The 20,681-nt window shown below is 38.9% G+C and overlaps 1 protein-coding gene across 9 annotated transcripts in view; it reads left to right on the top strand.

Annotated features, from left to right (window-relative positions):
• The window catches only part of APP (amyloid beta precursor protein), a gene marked incomplete at both ends in the record, with an annotated part of 277,334 nt that overhangs the window by 65,454 nt on the left and 191,199 nt on the right, over nucleotides 1-20,681 (top strand). For all 9 annotated transcript variants that reach the window (XM_079705528.1, XM_079705524.1, XM_079705527.1 and 6 more), the window contains one exon: nucleotides 13,439-13,568. In XM_079705528.1, coding sequence (XP_079561654.1) covers nucleotides 13,439-13,568 — 130 coding nt within the window. The remainder of the gene's footprint in view (nucleotides 1-13,438; nucleotides 13,569-20,681) is intronic.

The following is a 20,681-nucleotide window of genomic DNA, read 5'->3' as shown; positions in this document are numbered from 1 at the left end:
GGGAAGAGAACCTTCACCAGAACCCAACCATGCTGGTACCCTTATCTTAGACTTCCAGCCTTCAGAACTGTGAGAAAATAAATTCCTGTTATTTAAGCCACCTGGTCTATGGTAATTTGTTATGGCAGCCTGAGCTAAGACTAGGACTTACTCTGGCTCCTTTGGGCAAAAGGATTATAGGCCTAAAGTGTCACTGAGAATTACCGTTTCTAGAGATCATGCTTTACAAAGCATTTTATGCAACACTCGGCTCTGACTCAGAGCATGTGGGTTGTCATTTAGTAACTGCTTGTGGACGGCCTGTTGTTGGCACAGAGATTGGAGTTGAATAGGGCAGATGTTCTGCCCTGCTCTCTACACTGAAAGAACCTCCCCTGAAATGGCCTTGTGGTCTCCTCCTGCAGAGACTGTTTCTTTCCATTGATAGAATCCTAAAGAAATTTTTAAGCAAGAGTTAGGGGTTGCTGGCCCTCAGTCCAAATTTGCCCTCAGTTTATTTTTACCCAGTTAAGATGTAGGTGCCATGATAATGCTGAATAGTAGAGTGATAAACATATAGCGGGGCCTTAAATATTCAGTTAAATGTACTAAATGATCACTAAGTACACTTCCTGAAAACAGGAAGCAACCCTAGATTGTTCTTTATGTGACCCTGTGTTAATATGTTCTACCGTTGACTGTTGATGAATTATGTTTTCTAGCAGTTACAACCTCCCCTTCAATCTTGGTTGGACATGAGACTTGCTTTCACCAGTAGAATAGAGTGGTAGTGGTGCTGGTTTAGTTCTGGATCTAAGCCTTAATTCGGCCTAGAAGTTTCTCCTTTCGCACTCTGGGAAGGCAGCCATGTGGAGACGCCCAAGTAGAAGAGAATGGAGGCCCTCATTCAAAAGCCCTGCCTGAGCTCCCAGGCAGCTGCCAGCACCAGCCACGTATGCAAGGCCAGGATGGACTTTGCAGGCTTCCTTGCAGTACTCTAGCTGCTGACACCATGTGAAGAAGAATCACTCAGTCAACTCACAGAATTGTGAGGAATTCTAAATTATTATGTGGTGGCTAAGCTCCAAGATGGCTCCCAACAGCGCTTGTCTCCCTCCTCGTATTTGCATCCACACGCAGTCCTTAGTCTCCTCCCACAGTGTTTGGGAGGATATTACAGAAATGATGTGTATGACATTTGAGGCTGGATCATAAAAAGCACGTGGCTTCTACCTTACATACTTTTTTTTTTTTTTTTTGCGGTAAGCGGGCCTCTCACTGTTGTGGCCTCTCCCGTTGCAGAGCACAGGCTCCGGGCGCGCAGGCCCAGCGGCCATGGCTCACGGGCCCAGCCGCTCCATGGCATGTGGGATCTTCCCAGACTGGGGCACGAACCCACGTCCCCTGCATTGGCAGGCAGATTCTTAACCACTGTGCAACCAGGGAAGCCCCACCCTACATACTTTTGATATGGTGGAAGCCAGCCGCCATGTCATGAGGACACTCAAGCAACACTGTAGGGATATGCATGTGCTGAGGACCTCAGTGCTTCTGCCAGCAGCCAGCACTCGCCAGGCAATGAATGAACCACTTGGAAGTGGATCCTGTAGCCTAGTCAAGCCTTCACATTTGACCTCAGCCCCAGCTGACATCTTGACTGCACCCTTGTAAGAGACGTGATCACTCAGCTAAGTCTCTTCCAGACTCTTCACGCACGGAAACTGTGTGAGATAAGAAATGCTTACTGTTTGAAGCTACTGAGTTTTGGGATAGTTTGTGTGCAGTAATAGATGACCACAACAGACGCTCCCTTGACGATTATTGTCCTCTGTGGTCCTTTGGTAGAAAAAAGTTCCTTTCCTTCACTCTATACTAGATACAGAAAGTGCTGCCATCACAGAAACAATTTGAATGTAACTATGTAAATTATTCATCATTTAACAGCCTAAGGTGGCCACTTGCCTTAATGAACTGTTACATTACCCAGATATTGGCCTAAGGAGCCTAGAAGTCTTATAAGTAGATCAAAACTAGGATAATATTCCCCTTGAAACATACATTATAAAGCCTAGGAAGAAAAATTTGAATTTTTAGATTTCGTTGTCCTCTTTCTTTTGAATGAAATGAGGTTTAAAAAGAAAGAAAAACAACATTGTTTTATTTAAACCAAAGGCTTTAGGTTGAGAGAAGAAAAAATTGGAAGTATACTTCAGTTCTTCATCTGAAGAATTTTATTCTGTCCCAAATTTAATTCAGGCAAATTGAGCAAATATTTCCTGATTCAAGGTAAGATTTCGTGTCAGGTGTTGCTGAGTGGCCAGACAACATTCTTGGCTCATAAGAGCTTCTAAATACACAACTAGATAAATTGAGAAAAGAATTTAGGAAATTGAAAATGTAGAATGGGGCTGTAAAGTAGAGGATCTTGATTGTAAATCCGGGTTTTGGGATCTAATTCTAGAGATGAGTAAGGGCTATGGGATTGTTTTTAGCAGGAGTGTTTTCTGGTCAAGACACTTTTGGAAAAATTAGCCTATATCTAAGGGTGATTTGGATTGGGGAGAGAAGGGAATTCCAATCTCAAGATGCTAGTATGAAAGGGATAGGAAAGATCATCCTGCCCATCCCTGTTGTATAGATGAGCGCATATGAGATACCCCAAGATGCTGTTATAAGGGAACCCTTAAGGTCAAGTGCAGTGAAGGCAAAGCATGGGCTTCCCTATCAAACCTTCATTCAGATGCAGCCTTTGCTCTGTGACACCTGAGCAGTCCAGGAAAGCTGCCTAACCAGTCTTAGACCATGTCCTCCTTTTATAATAGGAGCACACAGGAGTGTAATGTAAAAGTTAAATATGGTCAATTCAACGAGAAATTGTGTTAGTCCCAGTACTGTTCTTCCTCCTCTTTTAAGGAGAGAACTTAAAATACAGGCTCTTCAACCCGCTGCATCCCTAACATGCAGAGCACATCCTGGGAGGCAGGGGCTTAGAGCAGGTGTCCACGGCTCTGCTAACTTACACTGGGAGCAGGTCTCTGGAGGGAGCTTTGAACAGGTTAAGCCTCACGTGCTGGCAGAGATTTCCAGATGGGAAACTTAGGTGAATGTGGCTTTGCTTCTAGTCTTTCTATTAGATTATGGGTATACTTTCTTTTTCCTGTGTTTTCTTTTCCACAATTAACAGTGTTTTCTGTTTCTTTAACCTTCTTGCTCTAAATGAACAGTTGTTTTGTCTATAAGTTAACAGGATTGCCGAACAAAGCACACCAGTGCCTGGACCAAACAAAAGCTGATGAGTTAAACAAAGCCATTTTCTTTGCCAGCTGTCTACTCTAAAATGTATAACATGACAGGGACTCCCAGACGAGACTTGTTTGTCAACCTTGCTGCCTTCATTCTATAGTGATGTGAAGTTAAAATTAATTAAAAAGAAAACAACACGAGATCCTTTTAATCTAACCAACTTTGAGGGCATATCATAGGCACACTGCTATGGTAGAAGCTGTGGAACATTCTTGGCCATTATTATTTTGCTCATTATTATTTGTGCCATCTACTCTTTGAGCTTAAAATTGACCCATAGATGACAGGCACCTGTGCATTGTGGTTTTGGTATTTGAAAGATGCAAAAATTCATGTTAAGTGAAAAGTTTTAAGTAGAAGTATCCAGCTATCTATATACGAGTACAGATATATTTTCTGCATTATTGGTCTGTATGCTTATAAGGATTGCTTGCATAAACCATAGGATTCAGAGGTAAAAGAGATGAAACCAGTTTGGATATTTTTTCCCACACAGTTTTCATTTAATGAGATTAATGTTTGATTTAACATTTGTCCTTGTTACTGTCTAGCTTTTTCCTGAATGCATACTCAGTGATTACATATTTGCAGTAACACTACGGACTTTTATATTTGCCGCCTTATTTATTTATTTAAAATGTTTTTTCCATAATATATTTTTCTTTTTAACTTTATTGAGGTACAAATAACAAATAATCTTGTATAGATCGGACATTTTTTTAAAGTCTGTTTTTTTATATATCTCTTTTCGTTTTTATTTTATATTGGAGTATACTTGATTAACAATAGATTTGACATTTTAAAAATGAGAAAATTAGACATAAATTGACAGAGAGAGAATGAGGATCTTGGCTGTACGTGGACACATCTGTTTGTGTTTTCACATTCATGTCCTGTCCTATTTATTTTGATGTCCCTACCTTCCTCATTTGTCTTTACATTCAGCACATTGATATGAGTGACTTACACGTCGTACAAGGTTCTTGCACAATATTTTCCAACTCTGAGTATGAACGTATGCATATGACAATATATTTATATACAATGTCAGAAACAGACTTGGACCACATTATTGGGAAATATGCTGGTGCCCTGAAACATTTTCTGTGCCTTGCTCTTAGATAAGGTCATCATTGTGAAAACACAGCATTGCACGTACTTTCCATTATTGCACTGGTGTTTCATCAGCTGCATCTTGCTTCCCAGCACCTCATTAAATTGTAATCAGAGGGCTCCCCTGGTGGCACAGTGGTTAAGAATCCGCCTGCCAATGCAGGGGACACAGCTTCAAGCCCTGATCCGGGAATGCCGCGGAGCAACTAAGCTCATGTGCCACATCTACTGAGTCTGTGCTCTACAGCCCACGAGCCACAACTACTGAGCCTGCATGCCACAGATGCTGAAGCCCACACACCTAGAGCCCATGCTTTGCAACAAGAGAAGCCACTGCAATGAGAAGCCTGCGTACCACAACGAAGAGCGACCCCGCCTCACTGCAACTAGAGAAAGCCTGCATGCAGCAATGAAGACCCAGTGCAGCCAAAAATAAATAAATTAAATAAAATAAATTTTTAAAAAATTGTAATCAGAGAACAACTTTGGTTTCTAGTTCTCTTTCTCAATTAAATTAGATATTGTCTCCAATATCTCTCATTATTACAAGAATTTATGTTGAGAAACAATTTAAGATATTTTTCTTTGTATTCCAGAAAATTTTAAAGGAGAGGCTATGTTATTTTAATCCAGAAACAAAAATATATTGTTTAGCACATGCTTTGTTTTGGTTTAGACACTGGAGTGGAAGTAGTTTAGAACTTAGAATTAATACACTCTGAGTGCCCAGAGATATCATCTACTTTTTTTTTAAGTTTATGATAAATTTTCTTTTTTTAATTTATTTTATTGAAGTATAGTTGATTTACAATGCTGTGTAAATTTCTGCTGTACAGCAAAGTGATGTATGGAATCTAAATTATGACACAAATGAGCTTATCTACAAAACAGAAACAGACTCAGACATAGAGAACAGACTTGTGGTTGCCAAGGGGTAGTGGGGTGGAGGAGGGAAGGATTGGGAGTTTGGGATTAGCAGATGCAAATTATTATATATAGAATGGATAAACAACAAGGTCCTACTGTATAGCACAGGGAACTATATATTTAATTTCCTGTGATAAACCATAACGGAGATGTCACCTACTTTCATTGCTGTGTTCTAACTTCATCAATTTCACCTTCTATGAAATGGAGCCATTATCAACTGATAGAGGTTTACATGACCTGCTACACGTAAAACATTTGCAATGATTCAGGCACATAATAAACCTTCAATTATATATATTTTTTATCCTCCTCTTGGATATGTTCTTTGAAAAAGAAATTGATATGTAAAACTTTCACAGGATGAAAATATCCTATGATTAGGCTACCTCTATACCATTTTACTATAGAGTTTGATTTTTTGTTTCATGTATTTGTTCATACATGCTACCTAGGTGCCATCATGCATCTACAATTAAGATCTTGATTTGTTTATATTTTTGTTTTTTCACTTGTAATGTAAATTTAGAAGTCTGACTTTGTTTCCACTGGACTAGTTTTTTAACTTTTAGTTCTTTCTAATTCAAAATTTCAAGCGTATGTAAAGGTAGAAAGAATAGTATAATGAATGCCCCCTGTGCTTATCACTCCAATAATTATAAAATCTAGTCACTCTTGTTCTTTGAGAAGTCTGGAATCCCAGTTCTCTATCTTACCTCCTTCAGAGTCCACATTATTTTTGGCAAGCCCCTTGTGCAGATAGATGTGTTGCTTAGCCCTTTTGCACAGCTGTAAATTGATTAAGATGAACTAAAGGAACACGCATTATTTATTGACTTCTAACTCACATGTTTAAAACACCATTTTAATAACACTACATAATTTCTAGCATATTTTTCAAAAAGAAATATACTGGAGAATTTGATTAAAAATTGATTTTAAATGTTGAAAGACTAGAAAGAACAGTAAGTAAATTTTTTCAGAATTAGGAGCAATTTCCATGACCCTGACCATTAACTCTGTTTACAACTTTTTATTAGCCACATTTGATTTTGTGTTCTTGAAATATCCTTGGTCATTTGGAATCTAGTTGTGTGCAAATATGACTTTTGACATGAATTAATCCCTTGTCCCAGGTGGCCTCTTGCAAAAGGATACTCCAAGGGTTCCCCTGTTTGTCCTTAATGTTGCAAATAAAGGAAAGTTTTTGTAGAACTCTAACAATATATGTCTTAAATATTTTTATATTTCTGTGTATATACCTATATGTTCTTGGCTTTCTTAAATATCATCCATGTATTTTCTTGGTTTGTGTATTTAACAACTTAAATGTCATCTTGTCTGAGATTAATATATTTTCAATTTGGATAGACAGAGAGAGAGAGAGAGAGAGAGAGAGAGAGAAAGAGAGACTCTTTAGATTTTTTAAATTTAGAATGAAAATGTTCTGATGGTGACCAAGTTTTAAGGTACTTTTCTATAGTGAGGAAAACCAATTAAGTTACCAACTACAACCTTCTAATATGGATCTAAGATTGTTCTACTCTACCTCTCTTGGGTGTTAGTATTTGAAATTTCTTTAGTTCACTTAAAAATTTTTTTTTTAATATATGTACAGATAGATTTGCTTTCAAAGATAAAATATGTTTGTATGGCCAAAATAAGTGCTTGTTACAGATGCCTGGACCTCCTTAGCCTAAGTGAGAGCTTGTCTTTTAATCTTCCTAAGTACCTTCCTCAGCTGTGTATTTATTAATATTTATTAACATTAATCTATTGCTTTTTATATAAGATGCTATCACTGGTAAAAGTTGCTACATCATACTTGGAAGAATAATATTAGAAGGCACTGAGATGCTCATTTTTCTCAAAAGCTTATAATCCAACTATAATATCATACTATTAAGATAATCTTTTTTAAGAGATACATTGATAATACCCAATGGAGCTTAATATATACTAAATTTCCCTATGTCTAATGGACTGAACTTAGCAAGAGATAATCATTTCCTATTTATCAGGCACTTACTGTGCTATCACAGTGTTGACCACCATTGAAGGAACACAAAAATGAATCATATTGTCCCTGCCTTCAAGGAGTGTATGTTCTAATGGAGCAGGAAGGCACATCGGTGTAATAGGAGGTGGAAAGTGGTCAGTGATCAAATACAAGCAATCGGATAAAATGCTTTGGATTCAGAGGTTGAAGTGATCAGGGAAGGGAATATTAGTGAACCAACTTTTGAGCTGGGCATTTTTCTTGGGTGTTGTTCATTCGGAAGGGAAATAAAGCCACCAAAATAGCTTATGTTTAAAAGGGGGCTTATTGAAGGAGACGTGGCACGCCTCGCTGGCGTTAGAGGTGCTCAAGTGGTCCCTGTCTTGTCCGCTATCTATCTCTGTCTTGGGTACACAGCTGTCTCATCTTAGCTTCTCTCTCTGTACCTCTTATTTCCCTGCTTCTTCCAGAGGCCTAGTTCCCATTCCCCTGCGGGTTTTGACAGGCACCATCTCTGGCTATGACTTACCCTGCCTGCCAGCCATGTATCCTCCCTCATCTAACCAGAGCCTGGATGTGTTAGTTCACAACTCTTGAGGAAGAAGAGTGCCGTTGTCAGTGTGCTTTCCTCAGGCTGTAACCAGCTAAGGGGCCAGAGCTGCAGAGTTAAAATATGGTCACTAATGAGTGCTCTTCTGGAGGACGGGGGGCTGGAGCGCTGCAGAGAGGGGCAGGCATGTTGGCAGCCTCCTGATCACCTTAAACCAATGTTAATGAAGGTGGAGCAACACAAGGAAGAGGAAATTGTGTTTCCTGCCCTTGGAAAGTGTATTTTCACTGGGGAGGTGGTGCACATGTGTACCTAACCCCAATGTGAGGAAGCACTGCAATAAATACAATAAAGCCTTCCTGAAGTGGGAGAGAGGGATTGACATCTATTACACCATGAGTGGAGGAGGTTTGTCTACATGGGAGACCCTACTGGGCCTGGGCATCTGAAGTGTGGTGTTAGGGTCTTAAGAAGAGTGTGTTTGGGGCACAGGGTGTGTATTTCTTCAGCGGCTGCCTGTGTAATTCAGGAAGGTTTGTAGGAACTGAGGATGGTTTGCCTTTCAAGTAACTGGCACGAGCTGGATTTGTTTCTGCTTTAAGTATTTCTCAATACAGCTGTTGTCATCTAAATTTTTTAATAATACAAAAGAGTCACTCATAATTGGGATGCACATAGGATACATTTTAGAAAAGGAAGGGGGCTGTATAAAAGTCGGGTTTTGCTAATGCCTGCTGTTTTAGCAAGTCATCAGCAATGCTTGTTGTGTTAGCAATACATGCAGTTGCATGTGTTGGAAAACATACAAATTAAATAGGTTAGGGATCTCAGATATCTTTATTTCCTATGTTAAGATGTGAGATGCACAAAGAAAATATAAAACATTGAGCTTTGCTTATACTTAATTATGGTGAAAAGTCAGGGACTCAACTAACCACGAGCACATTTGCTTGCCTCATTACTTTAATTTTTATTCTTGCCGAAGACTGCTACTATTTCAACATAAGATGCTTATTTGTCTCATAACACAAAAACGCTTATTTGGGCTTCCCTGGTGGCGCAGTGGTTAAGAATCTGCCTGCCAATGCAGGGGACACAGGTTCGTGCCCTGGTCCAGGAAGATCCCACATGCCGCAGAGCAACTAAGCCCGTGCACCACAACTACTGAGCCTGTGCTCTAGAGCCCGCGAGCCCCAACTACTGAAGCCCGCATGCCCCAACTACTGAAGCCCGTGCACCTAGAGCCCATGCTCCACAACAAGAGAAGCCACCGCAATGAGAAGCCCACGCACCGCACTGAAGATTAGCCCCCGCTGGCCGCAACTAGAGAAAGCCCACGTGCGGCAACAAAGACAAGATGCGGCCAAAAATAAATAAAAATTAAAAAAAAAACGCTTATTTGTCTCTAGTGATATACTGGAGCTGCTTAATAAAAAATAAGATATAGTACTCAGAATTTTTGTCAGAAACTTTAGTATGTTTTTTGTTGTGTTTTTGTGTTCTGGTTTTTGCTTTCTGACATGGAGGTTTCTTGTGCATGTGGTAACCACTGTGATTAACTGGGACTAGATGTGCTTCAGAAGAAGTTTTGTGACTTTCATGTTTGGTGTTCCTCCCCTGTTTAAAATACTCCTCCTGAATTGAGAACAGCAAATTTTTATACTCTTTGGCAAAGTCAAATTAATAACTCCTTGTCTCAGGATAAAAGTGGCTGGAAGGGTGGAAGTTGTCACTTCTGTTTTCATTGTTAAGGCAGTAGGCGAACTACGTGTGGGATTCACGTGGTTCAGATTTTATAATCTCCAACTGCCTATTAACAATCATCATTGTCCACATTCTGGAGAGAGAAGTTGAAGCACAGTAAATAACACAGATGTCCTAGATTTCCGGGTGGGAACTGGAAAGGGATTTTGTGTTCGGCTGATCACCTCGTGAAGCTCTGGTGACCTTCAGGGGAGAAGCTCTGTCTTCACTGATCTTAATTGGTCTGTATGCAATTCTATCTGCTAGAAAATTATCCACCAAATAAGTTACTGCTCTGTTGTACCAGATATTATTGGTGCAATACCTTAAGACACTGAAGATGGAGCATATCATGAGCAAGAGACCTTTTTTTTTTTTTAACTTATCAATTTGTACCCTACGGATAGCTTTTTGGTTTTAAACTAAAAAGAAGAAAATATGACTTGACTGTGCCTGTAGGAGTTTTTTTTTTTTATATATATATAGAAAACAGAAAACTCCTGAGAAAATCCTCAGCAGGGTAATATTTCTGTGAAGTGGCAGCTAGAACCCCTTTAGAAAAATATAGTAACTCACACTTTACTGCACATAATGTTGTGTCCCTCATGGCAAGCTCTCTGGTGTCATAGAGTTTATGACTCATGAGTGCTGTACTTTGTGATATAATAAACAAGGAGAGGTGGTGGGAGAATTATATTGCTTCACAAAAAGCCACTTCACCTTTCATCATATAGGAAAAAACCCTGGGGATATTAAATTTTAGTGGCATTTCAAGTTGAGCATTATCTACGACTGAAATGCATGCATTGAAGAGTTAAGATATTTAAGAACAAAATAAAATAAAGGGAAGGAGCTGTTTCCATTTAGAGCTAAGTTACTGGCAAGTGTTTTGGAAGAATAACTTTCCCACTACCCGCCCAGGATCTGATTTAGATATCCTGTGTGTTTTCATAGCATGTACCTCCCCATTGAATTTGCCTTGCACTACACTGATCAGCGTTTTATTTTTTTAGAGCAGTTTTAGGTATGTGGCAAAATGGAGAGGAGGGTGCAAAGATTTCCTGTGTACCCCCTTCCCCGACTCATACATAGCTACTCCCCCTTTCTCAACATCCCCCAGCAGAATAGTACATTTATTTCAATTGATGAACCTATATTGTCACGTGATTATCACCCAAAGTCCATAGTTTACCTTAAGGTCCACTCTTGGTGGTGTACATTCTATGGGTTCGGACAAATGTATAATGACATGTATTCACCACTACAGTATCATATAGAATAATTTCACTGCCCCCAAAATCCTCTATGCGCTTCCTGTTCATCCCTCCTTCCCCCTAACCCCTGGTAACCATTGGTCTTTCTACTGTTGCCATAGTTTTGCCTTTTCCAGAATGTCATGTAGTTAGAATCATACATGTATTTTCACGCTGGCTTCTTTCACTTAGTAATGTTCAACTAAGATTCCTCCATGTCTTTTCATGGTTTGATATGATAGCTTCTTTCTTTTTAGTGCTAGGTAATCCATTGGATGTACCACAGTTTTTATTCATTCTCAGTGCCTGATTTTTTAATTGATTGACCTCGGGGTTGGGACAAGGGTGAGGCAAGTGAGGCAGTCAGGAAGCAAGATAAATAATATTTTAATGCCCTATTTTTAAAACATATAACCATTTTATCTTTTTAAAATTTATTTATTGTTGGCTGTTTCACATGACTTGCGGGATTTCCAGTTCCCTGCCCAGGGATTGAACCTGGGCCACGGCAGTGAAAGCCCAGAATCCTAACCATTAGGCCACCAGGGAACTCTTTTAATGCACTAAAAAGTAAAAATTAATGCCCCAAACTCCACAGTGAACAAAATATCAACATTTCAAATAAAGACAGGATCATGGCATGCTCTCTTTGAATGTGACTGACAATCATAAGAAAAATTCCTTCTATCCATAACCCACACTGTGGACAGTATCTTCTTGTTCTGAAACCTGGTTGTTCCCCAAAGGCACTCCTTCCCCTGTAGCCTCCTCAGGTAGTGCTTCCCTTGCAACCCTCATAGCATTGTGCCTAGAGGTAGGGATGTCCTCCTTCTCACTCATTTTCACTTCCAAACCATTTTTTCCTTCTCCCTAAAATGTCCCCCACCCAAACTGTGAAATACATGGTCTTGGACTAATTTACCCCCTCCTCCACCTGTTGGAGGCATCTGGAGAGCTCTTTCTACCGCAGTGACATCCTCCTCAATCTTTGAAGGTTTTAGGTCTTGACCTTCTGTCATTCAGTCAATGCATCTTTCATAATTCTTAGGTGATTTTTAATTTATTTATTTTATTTGTATTTATTTTTGGCTGTGTTGGGTCTTCATTGCTGCGTGCAGGCTTTCTCTAGTTGCGGTGAGAGGGACCTACTCTTCGTTGCGGCACACGGGCTTCTCATTGCGGTGGCCTCTCTTGCTGAGGAACATGGGCTTCAGTAGTTGTGGCTCACGGGCTCTAGAGTGCGGGCTCAGTTAGTTGTGGCGCACAGGCTTAGTTTCTCTGCGGCATGTGGGATCTTCCCGGACCAGGGCTCGAACCCGTGTCCCCTGCATTGGCAGACGGATTCTTAACCACTGCGCCACCCGGGAAGCCCCATTCTTAGTTGATTTTAATATCAACCTTGATGATCCAAGATTCCAGCTTCCGTTTTTTTTTTTTTTTCATTCCTCCAGTGATCTTGCCTTTATCATTTTTCTTCAGCCATGCCCTCTGATACTCATGTTATACTCCTTGCAATTACCAATAACTGTTACCCACCCCCAGAATCTTAATTTCAGCTCTCTGACTCTCCAAGTACTGCTTCTAACCACCCCATTTTCTTTGGTATCTTTAGGACAAAATTCTGTAACACACACCAGGACTCATTGATACTACAGCCTTTTAAACGTGTATCTCAACCTTCATATTCCCACTTTAGATTTCATGGCCCATTATTATAACCATTCCCTTGCTTCTACCCTCAGTTCTCGTATGCTTTTCTCTCTTTATTGTATTTAACTAGCAAAACAGCAACCCTGGTGAAATGTAAGATTTATGCAAGGGAAAGCCCATTTTAAAAATAAATTTTTATGTTTATATTTTTCTTTCAAATCTCTACTATTATTAATAAATAGAAGGGATTTGATATTTTCACAAATATATTTTAGTTCATCAAGTTTCACATTTCTTCCCAAGTGCTCAGTAAACACCATGATTTGTTGAGAACAGTAATCAGAGCAAAGGGCTGTAATTATCAAGGGAAGAGATTCATCAATGCAATTCTTTATCTAAATGATAGTCATGATAACTGATAAATTATTCTTAAGTAAATTACTTTGAATAAAGAGAAAGATTTTTATGTAGGAAGCTTGCTGTGTGTCATATCCTGTATGTGAAATATTTGCCTAATTGAGTAAGACATGGGCGGGTTGAATTTAAGTCATGGTAATATTCCTAGGTGTATCTACTATAACATTTATTTAGGGCATTACAGAGTATCATCGTCACACCAGTTTATTTTGCATTGAAATGACCCCATGCTTTTAAGAGGGCCCCCTCCTCCCTTTCTATTTTATCTCCCCTAGAAAATATGTTAAGCCGGAATGGGTGCAGTAAAATAAAGTAAAAGTTATATTGCTTAATGTTTTGAATGGAATGATAGGTTCTTGATCTTTTTCTTCACCCTGAATTCCCCAAGCTAGATCACAATTAGAGCAGGCTTGAAAACCTTAGAATAACCGTGGTGGTTCAACAGGTGCTTGTGTGCCAGCCCTGCCTCAGGTAATGATTTACCCTTTTTGTATGTTCTCCCAGGTCTACCCTGAACTGCAGATCACCAATGTGGTGGAAGCCAACCAACCAGTGACCATCCAGAACTGGTGCAAGAGAGGCCGGAAACAGTGCAAGACACATGCCCACATTGTGATTCCCTACCGCTGCTTAGGTGAGTTGACTGACCTTGGAGCTGGCGTTGATTGGCTATGGGCTTTGGGGATGAAAAGGAAGGATGCTCTAATTATTAGATCAAATATGCAGGCTCTTCCTTCAGCATATTGCCACTCTGCATTGGACTATATTTTGGACTCTTAAAGTAGCCTGTGTCCTGACAATAAAGGAGCAGTATGTCTGAGCTTCCTGCCTCAGAATGAATTTACCAAGTGTGTTTATTATCATTAAAAATTTGTGGACCTATCCCATAACTGCTGAATGAAAGTGCCTAGTTGTGGGACCCAAGAAACTTTTTTTTTTTTTTTTTTTTTTTGTGGTACGCGGGCCTCTCACGGCTGTGGCCTCACCCATTGCAGAGCGCAGGCTCCGGACGCGGAGGCCCAGCGGCCATTGCTCACGGGCCCAGCCGCTCCGCAGGACGTGGTATCCTCCCGGACCGGGGCATGAACCCGCATCCCCTGCATCAGCAGGCAGACTCCCAACCACTGCACCACCAGAGAAGCCCCCAAGAATCTTAATTTTACCAAATTCTGTAGATGATTCTCATGCACACTAATTAACTGGACTTAGAATTCAGACCTTGTGTGTTTCTTCAATAGACTTCATAGAAAAGAGAGCCTAATGTGCATTTTGCTAATTTCTTAAAAATCTCTTTCTACAACAACCCAGTACACCTCCTGTTTGAAGATAATTGGAGAATTAGAGTTTAAATTGTTTTTTTTTTCCCCCGCTTACATCAAACTAGAGGGAACAGTTCGATCACTAAGGTTTAAATGTGTGTTCCTTTCTGACCTCAAATTTTACTTTAATTTGTTATTTTAAAAACTGAGTTGTTTTATGTGGTATCATATTTTTTCCTCTGGAAATACTCTCATACTCTGTATTTAATCTGACTTGGTTCTGTCTCTTCCTACTTGATTTTTTTATGTAACCAGGCATTGGGAAAATCAGCAGTCTTTGATCTGATAGCTGGCATCTAGACGTTTTCCCGAAGTTTATTCATCGGTAGGATAGTTGTAAATAAGGACATAACGATTTACCTGTGGAGGATGTGGATATTCATTCCAGTGACATCTTGTAAAGACTAAAAGGGATCTGTCTTTAAAAAAGAGTCCCAACAGCAAACTTAGAGGGTCAGGATGACAGATTCTGGAGATCTGTGTAATACTTGGGTCAAACATGAATGTCATAAGAACATACTGATTACTGTTCATGCCTGCACACAATTTGAGACATTAATAGAAAACTGGGCTAATGCCCAATGAATGAAGATTTCATCTGGTGGATTTATGATAAAGAAAATGTGGAAAACCAGATTCTTAAACATTTGGCAATTGAAGAGTTTCCTTGTTCCTCCTTATCCGTTGTTCCTAGATACTTTACAAGGCTTCTAAGCCATTTCTGACTGGTCAAGAAGTGAAGTTTTAATAAGATGAAAATAAGTAATGTTTAAATACTAGGTACAGAACTCCAATGTCAAGAAATATTGAGGTCAGCTGTCTTCAGGAACTGTATATGTCAGTCTAATTTAGTTGTTAAACCTAAAAACCATTTCATTCAGTATAAGTTAGGAAGTAGATCGGGATCCAGTTAATTAGGTGGGCCAATCTTTTGGTTCTCGCTTACCCATTCTATGAAATGTTTCAAATACATTTTCTTTATGATATAAGCTCACTGGGAACAGGTACTAGGTCTCTGGATGCGTGTTATTGCTGATGACACCTGATATAACACTCACAACTGTAGCTGGGTTTCAGAAGTAAACTCATAACATTTTGCTTAGATCTCCCTGCTTCATAATTCTTTTCTGAATTGTCAGAATTAACTAAAAGGTGGAATCCAAATTAAGATCGTGCTTCGTGACCATAGTGCCACTACTGTGGCAAATTTCTTTTGACCCCAGATGGATTGTATCCCCTCTGCCAGTCACCCTCCCTGCCCCTACTCCATACACTTCCCCGTCTCTGGAAAGCTCTCTTCCTATGGCAGGAGTATTGAAACTCCAAGGGAAAAACCACTGTGAGAAGGAACAAAAGATACCTAGAATGTGTTCACATCTAAATCTGAAGTCAGGAGATTTTGTGATAATGCTATGATTACTATCAGATACATGTTTTTATCATGATCAGCTGAGTTACGTACCATTTGGGAAAACTCCATCCTAAGTAATTTGGTTTTTGATAATTAATCTTACCCAGAAAACACTTATTTGATAGTAGTGTTAATGACCTGTCCTCACCGTATTTTGTTAACCACTGTGGAAAGAGGGCCACTTCAAAATGTGTCATTCCACTATATTTACAGAGCTATATTCCACAAATATTTACAGAGCTGTAATGTGCAGGGTGAAGACGGGCAAGAGGAAATGGAAAAGCTGATAAAATAATTCTTTCCCTGAAAGGCTGTGTGTAAAAGGATGTGAAGGAGTTGATTCCTGCTGAGGCTTTGGCATCAGCATGTATCAGGTTTCTTTTTTATCTTTTGAACAGATTGCATAATTGCAGAAGACGTCACTTGTGATGTGTTTAGCCAGTTTCCCAGGTCTGGTATAGTAGCTGGTATTAAATTAACACATCGACACTACTGCTTCTTGACTACAAGTGGGACTAGATAATCATAAGTATTTCCAGTAGATACCTGGCCTGTATGAATCCCTGGTATTTTTCCACTGAACCAAAAATTAGACCCTAACATGACAAGTACTAATAGAATGTACAAAGCTTTCTACTTTGTTACTGAGCTTAGATTAGAATTGAGGAATGTGGGTACTACTTGATTCCTAGGTGAAACCAAATTTTCCAAAAGTCTTTTCTTCCTGCCTTTTTTTTTTAATCAAATGAAAGATTCTTTAAATTCTATAGTGCTTTACAATTTTCAGAAGTTTCACACACATGATTTCATATAATCTCATAATAACCCCGTTTTTCCCCTTCCCCTCACCCCTTCCCTCTCCCTACCGGTAACCACTAGTTTGTTCTCTTTCTCTGCTTCTTTTTTGTTTCATTCATTGGTTTATTGTATTTTTTGGATTCCACATATAAGTGATATCATACAGTATTTGTCTTTCTCTGTCTGACTTACTTCATTTAGCATACTGCGCTCAAAGTCCATCCATGTTGCTGCAAATGGCAAAATTTCATTCTTTAACTAATAGTATTATAAAAGGTGGTGTATAATATAACCACAATGAATACCACAGTGTGTTGTTTTCAGGAAAAGGAGTGGGAAAACATAAGTGTGTAATTTATATATTATTTTAATTCCATTAATACTGCACAGTCCCAATAGTTTATATATTGTTTTTCCTCTTTTCTTCCTTTCCCTTTCCCTTTTGTTCCTTTCCTTCCTTCTTTCCTCCCTTCCCTCTTTTTTCCCTCCCTAGATTTTAACATCTGTTACACATAGCGCTGTCAAGCTCTTTATACTTGTATAGGGCAACCACTGAAATACTTCCTCTGTGAGGCAGGCAGTGTTGGTTTTATTAGTCTCACTTCACAGGCACAAATAATGAGGGTCAGCGAGATTGAATTTCTTGCAGTAACTCACACAGCTATTTAGTGGTAGAATAAGGACCAAAGCCCAAGATCTTTCAATTTCAATCCAGTGTTCCTTACAGTATGAGAAGAGAATTGTACTAGAGCCAATAACCACCTGATTTACAAAATCAAATCATTGAGGAAAGGCTATGAATTGGAGGCACTAAGTAGCACTTTAAAAATAATCTCACTGTAAATGTGTCTCATAAGGACACAGCCATGTCGCTGGAACCTCCGTGGTTCCAGGATAAATTTCTCTGCGTGATCAGGTTTCCACTTTATGGTAGTAATAGGCAACATTCTTATATATTACTTGCTGCTTGAACAAAAAATTACTGTTTAGCGTTACCATAAGTACCCTCTAAAATTTCTGGCTGTATCTAAATAAATACTTTAAACAAAAGAGATTATTTTACTAAAGTTCATTCTTAGAAAGGTGCTATCTAGAAAACAAATAAGATTGTCTTAAACATTAAGCATATTAAAATTCAAGGCAAAGCTTGAAGAGAGAAAAATGCCTGTTATGTTCAGCACGCAGCCTTCCTGACCTTTATATCAGATGCAGGATCCAGTGACACACTGGGTTATTTTTCTCTAAGCCATGTATTTGCCTTTGGCATCCCTGCTCTAAGGTGTCTTGCATTCCTTGTCTAGATGGATAAAGTGTATTAGGTTGCTGTTGCCCCTTTCCTCCCATGGAGTGGATGATTTCCCTTGAGAGTGAGCTGGCTTTCTCATTTCACCCTTTGCTTTTAGTTATGCCTCTGGCACCAGACGGTAAGATCTGTCTTAATCATTTGAACATTTTATTAATTATCTCATACGGGATTCAAGCGTATCATTATTACTCAAGAATATTTTCTTTGCAAAGCATTCAACCCCTTTCCATTTGAATTACTACTTTTCATGGTGTTATAGATCTGCTATTGAAACTGATGCTCTTCTGCATTTGCCACTGTCCAGTAAAGGCAAGGTACATTGCATAAGGAGAGTTACTCTTGATTTATGGGGGCAAAGTAGGGTTAATAGTTTAATCCAAATGAATTAGAAATTAAGGAATTATTACCTTGAATCTCATTTTATTTCATTTTATACTCAAGGCTTTCTAAACTTACAAGTAATAATGACAAGGAAGCTATTCAGATATGGTCTATGGTCAGATGAGAAATGAAAGCTATTCAGTTCCTTTTAATTTTGAATTTTATTATTTTAATAAAATTTTAGGGCAAGCAAACATTGTTTTCTAGGTGACTACTTTTGTGTCAATTATCTACAGCTATCTTAATCTTCTTTAGTGTGAAAAGCATGTATTTGGATACTTTGACAGATATTGTACCAGCGTAGTTTTTTTGGATTTATCCTAAACAATTCTCTTGAGACACAGTAAACAGCAGAACAACATGTAAGATTGCTACATAAGACTCCATCTAACTTTAAGAATGGGGATAGGGATGGGAGAACATTTTTATTGTGGACTAAAAGGATTTTTTTAAATGTCCAGATGCCCCAGTGCGATAATCCAGTAGGATAGCTAGTCAATGCCTCTGGCTCCTCCAGTCCTATGACCTCTGAACTCTGTAGATCCGATCCCTTATGAAGTCCTGGAAGATGTGTGCGCTAGGGCTGTATAAATGTACAGTGGGAACGGTGCTTGATGAGCCTGGCCTCTGCACATGAAATGGATACAAACCCTTGAATATTCTGTACTTTTAAGGATTGTCTACATTGTGCTCTCATAAGGAATGATCAGAATCCCTGGGCATTTCTTCATCAGGGTAGGCTAATCACCCACCTCGGAGAGACATCAGACTTCTTTTTATGTGATCTTCCACTTTGAATATTAGTCATACTCCAAAACCAGTTTATAGAGTCTGATTCTCAACTGTGTAAAACAAAATATGCATGGAAAAGAAATCTCACCAGTGTTTATATCCAAACAGTGGGATTACAGGTGATTTTTATTTTATTTAAGGACTTTTCTATTAATTTCTATAATAAATGAATAGTTTTTATGTTCAGAAAAAGCTGGGCCATGAAATCAGTACATAAAATTTTGTATCTACCTTCAGTTTAGTGATGGTTAAAAAAGAGTCAAAAGGCTTGAAAAGACACACAGAATGAGTCTTAATTTGTTTTATCTATTGGTAGATATGCTTTAGGAGTTTTATATAGTAGGAATAACTTCTTATGGGAAAATATATTTTAGAAACACCATGGTGCCGAAATAAAAGGATAATGTCTCCCTTCTTACCTTTAACCAAGTTTAAGCAGCATTAATCATCAAAAATTCTTCAGAAAAAAATCTTTTTTTTAATATTTATTTAGTTTATTATTTTAATTTTGGCTGTGTAGGGTCTTAGTTGCGGCACGTGGGATCTTTCATTGCGGCGCAAGGGCTTCTCTCTAGTTGTGGGGCACAGGCTTCAGAGCACGTGGGCTCTGTAGTTTGCCACATGCGGGCTCTCTAGTTGAGGTGCATGCACTCTGTAGTTGTGGCGCGTGGGTTACGGAGCAGGCTTTGTTGCCCCGCGGCATGTGGGATCTTCGTTCCCTGACCAGGGACCGAACCCGAGTCCCCCGCATTGAAAGGTGGATTCTTCACCACTGGACCACCAGGGGAGTCCCGAAAAGATCCTTGATCTTGCTTAATGTTTTGTTTGTTTGTTTGTTTTCTCAAAAAATTGCATCTGGAAGCTACATTTGTTTCAGGGTGGATTGTTAAATAGGAAGATTACATTTATCCTATAGATTCCTTCTGGGTGGGGAAAGACTTAGAACGTGAAGCGCCTCCCATTTGGTTAAGCAGAAAAAGCCATACAAATGTTTTCCTTCCATTTAGGCCATCTGCCAAGATCAGTGATCCAAGTTGGTCCCAGTTATGCTGGCTCCAGCTTGATTTGTTTTCTGAAAGTTTGTGAAGGGGAATGAGTTGAACGATTGATTTTTTTAAATCAAACTTAGAAAAGAGAAATTTAGTGTTTTTTGTTGCCTCCAATGCCAGTTTAGCTTCCTCTTATCATTTTAATTGTTGTATCTGCTATTATGTCCCTATTATGGGACTTTTAATAACTTATGTTTTGTAGGGATAAGAGCTATGATAGCATGAATAATTTACTTAGTGAAATGTTTGATTTTGTCTTTTTTAACTGGAGGTATATTTAGGAGTTATTACATAATATGAGTCATTAAGAAAAAAACAACAACTTTTGAAAATTTGCCGTTATACTTTATGGGTGTGCTCCGTTGTCAGTGTTGTACTAAAATACTCAGTTATCTGCATGGGTCCTAGATGATAGGCAAGAAAAAGAAATCTCAGTTTATTTGACATGATATTGTTCCAACACTTCTCAGTAATGCATTGAAAAATATATATACTGAGGTTAATAGGCATCTCATTTGTAATATGTGCTGCAGGTTGCAGTTGTGTGCCTGAAATTCACTGATTACAGAAGTAACACATGTTCATTGTATGAAGTTTAGAAAATGTGACCACTACCAAAAAATAATAACCAAAAAACCATTTGGCTTCCTTTCAGTCTATTTTTTGGCATATATGTTTTGGTTTTATTATT

Source organism: Hyperoodon ampullatus (genome assembly GCF_949752795.1).
Source record: "Hyperoodon ampullatus genome assembly, chromosome: 5".
Lineage (NCBI taxonomy): Eukaryota > Metazoa > Chordata > Mammalia > Artiodactyla > Ziphiidae > Hyperoodon > Hyperoodon ampullatus.
This window is presented reverse-complemented; position numbering and strand designations above follow the sequence as displayed.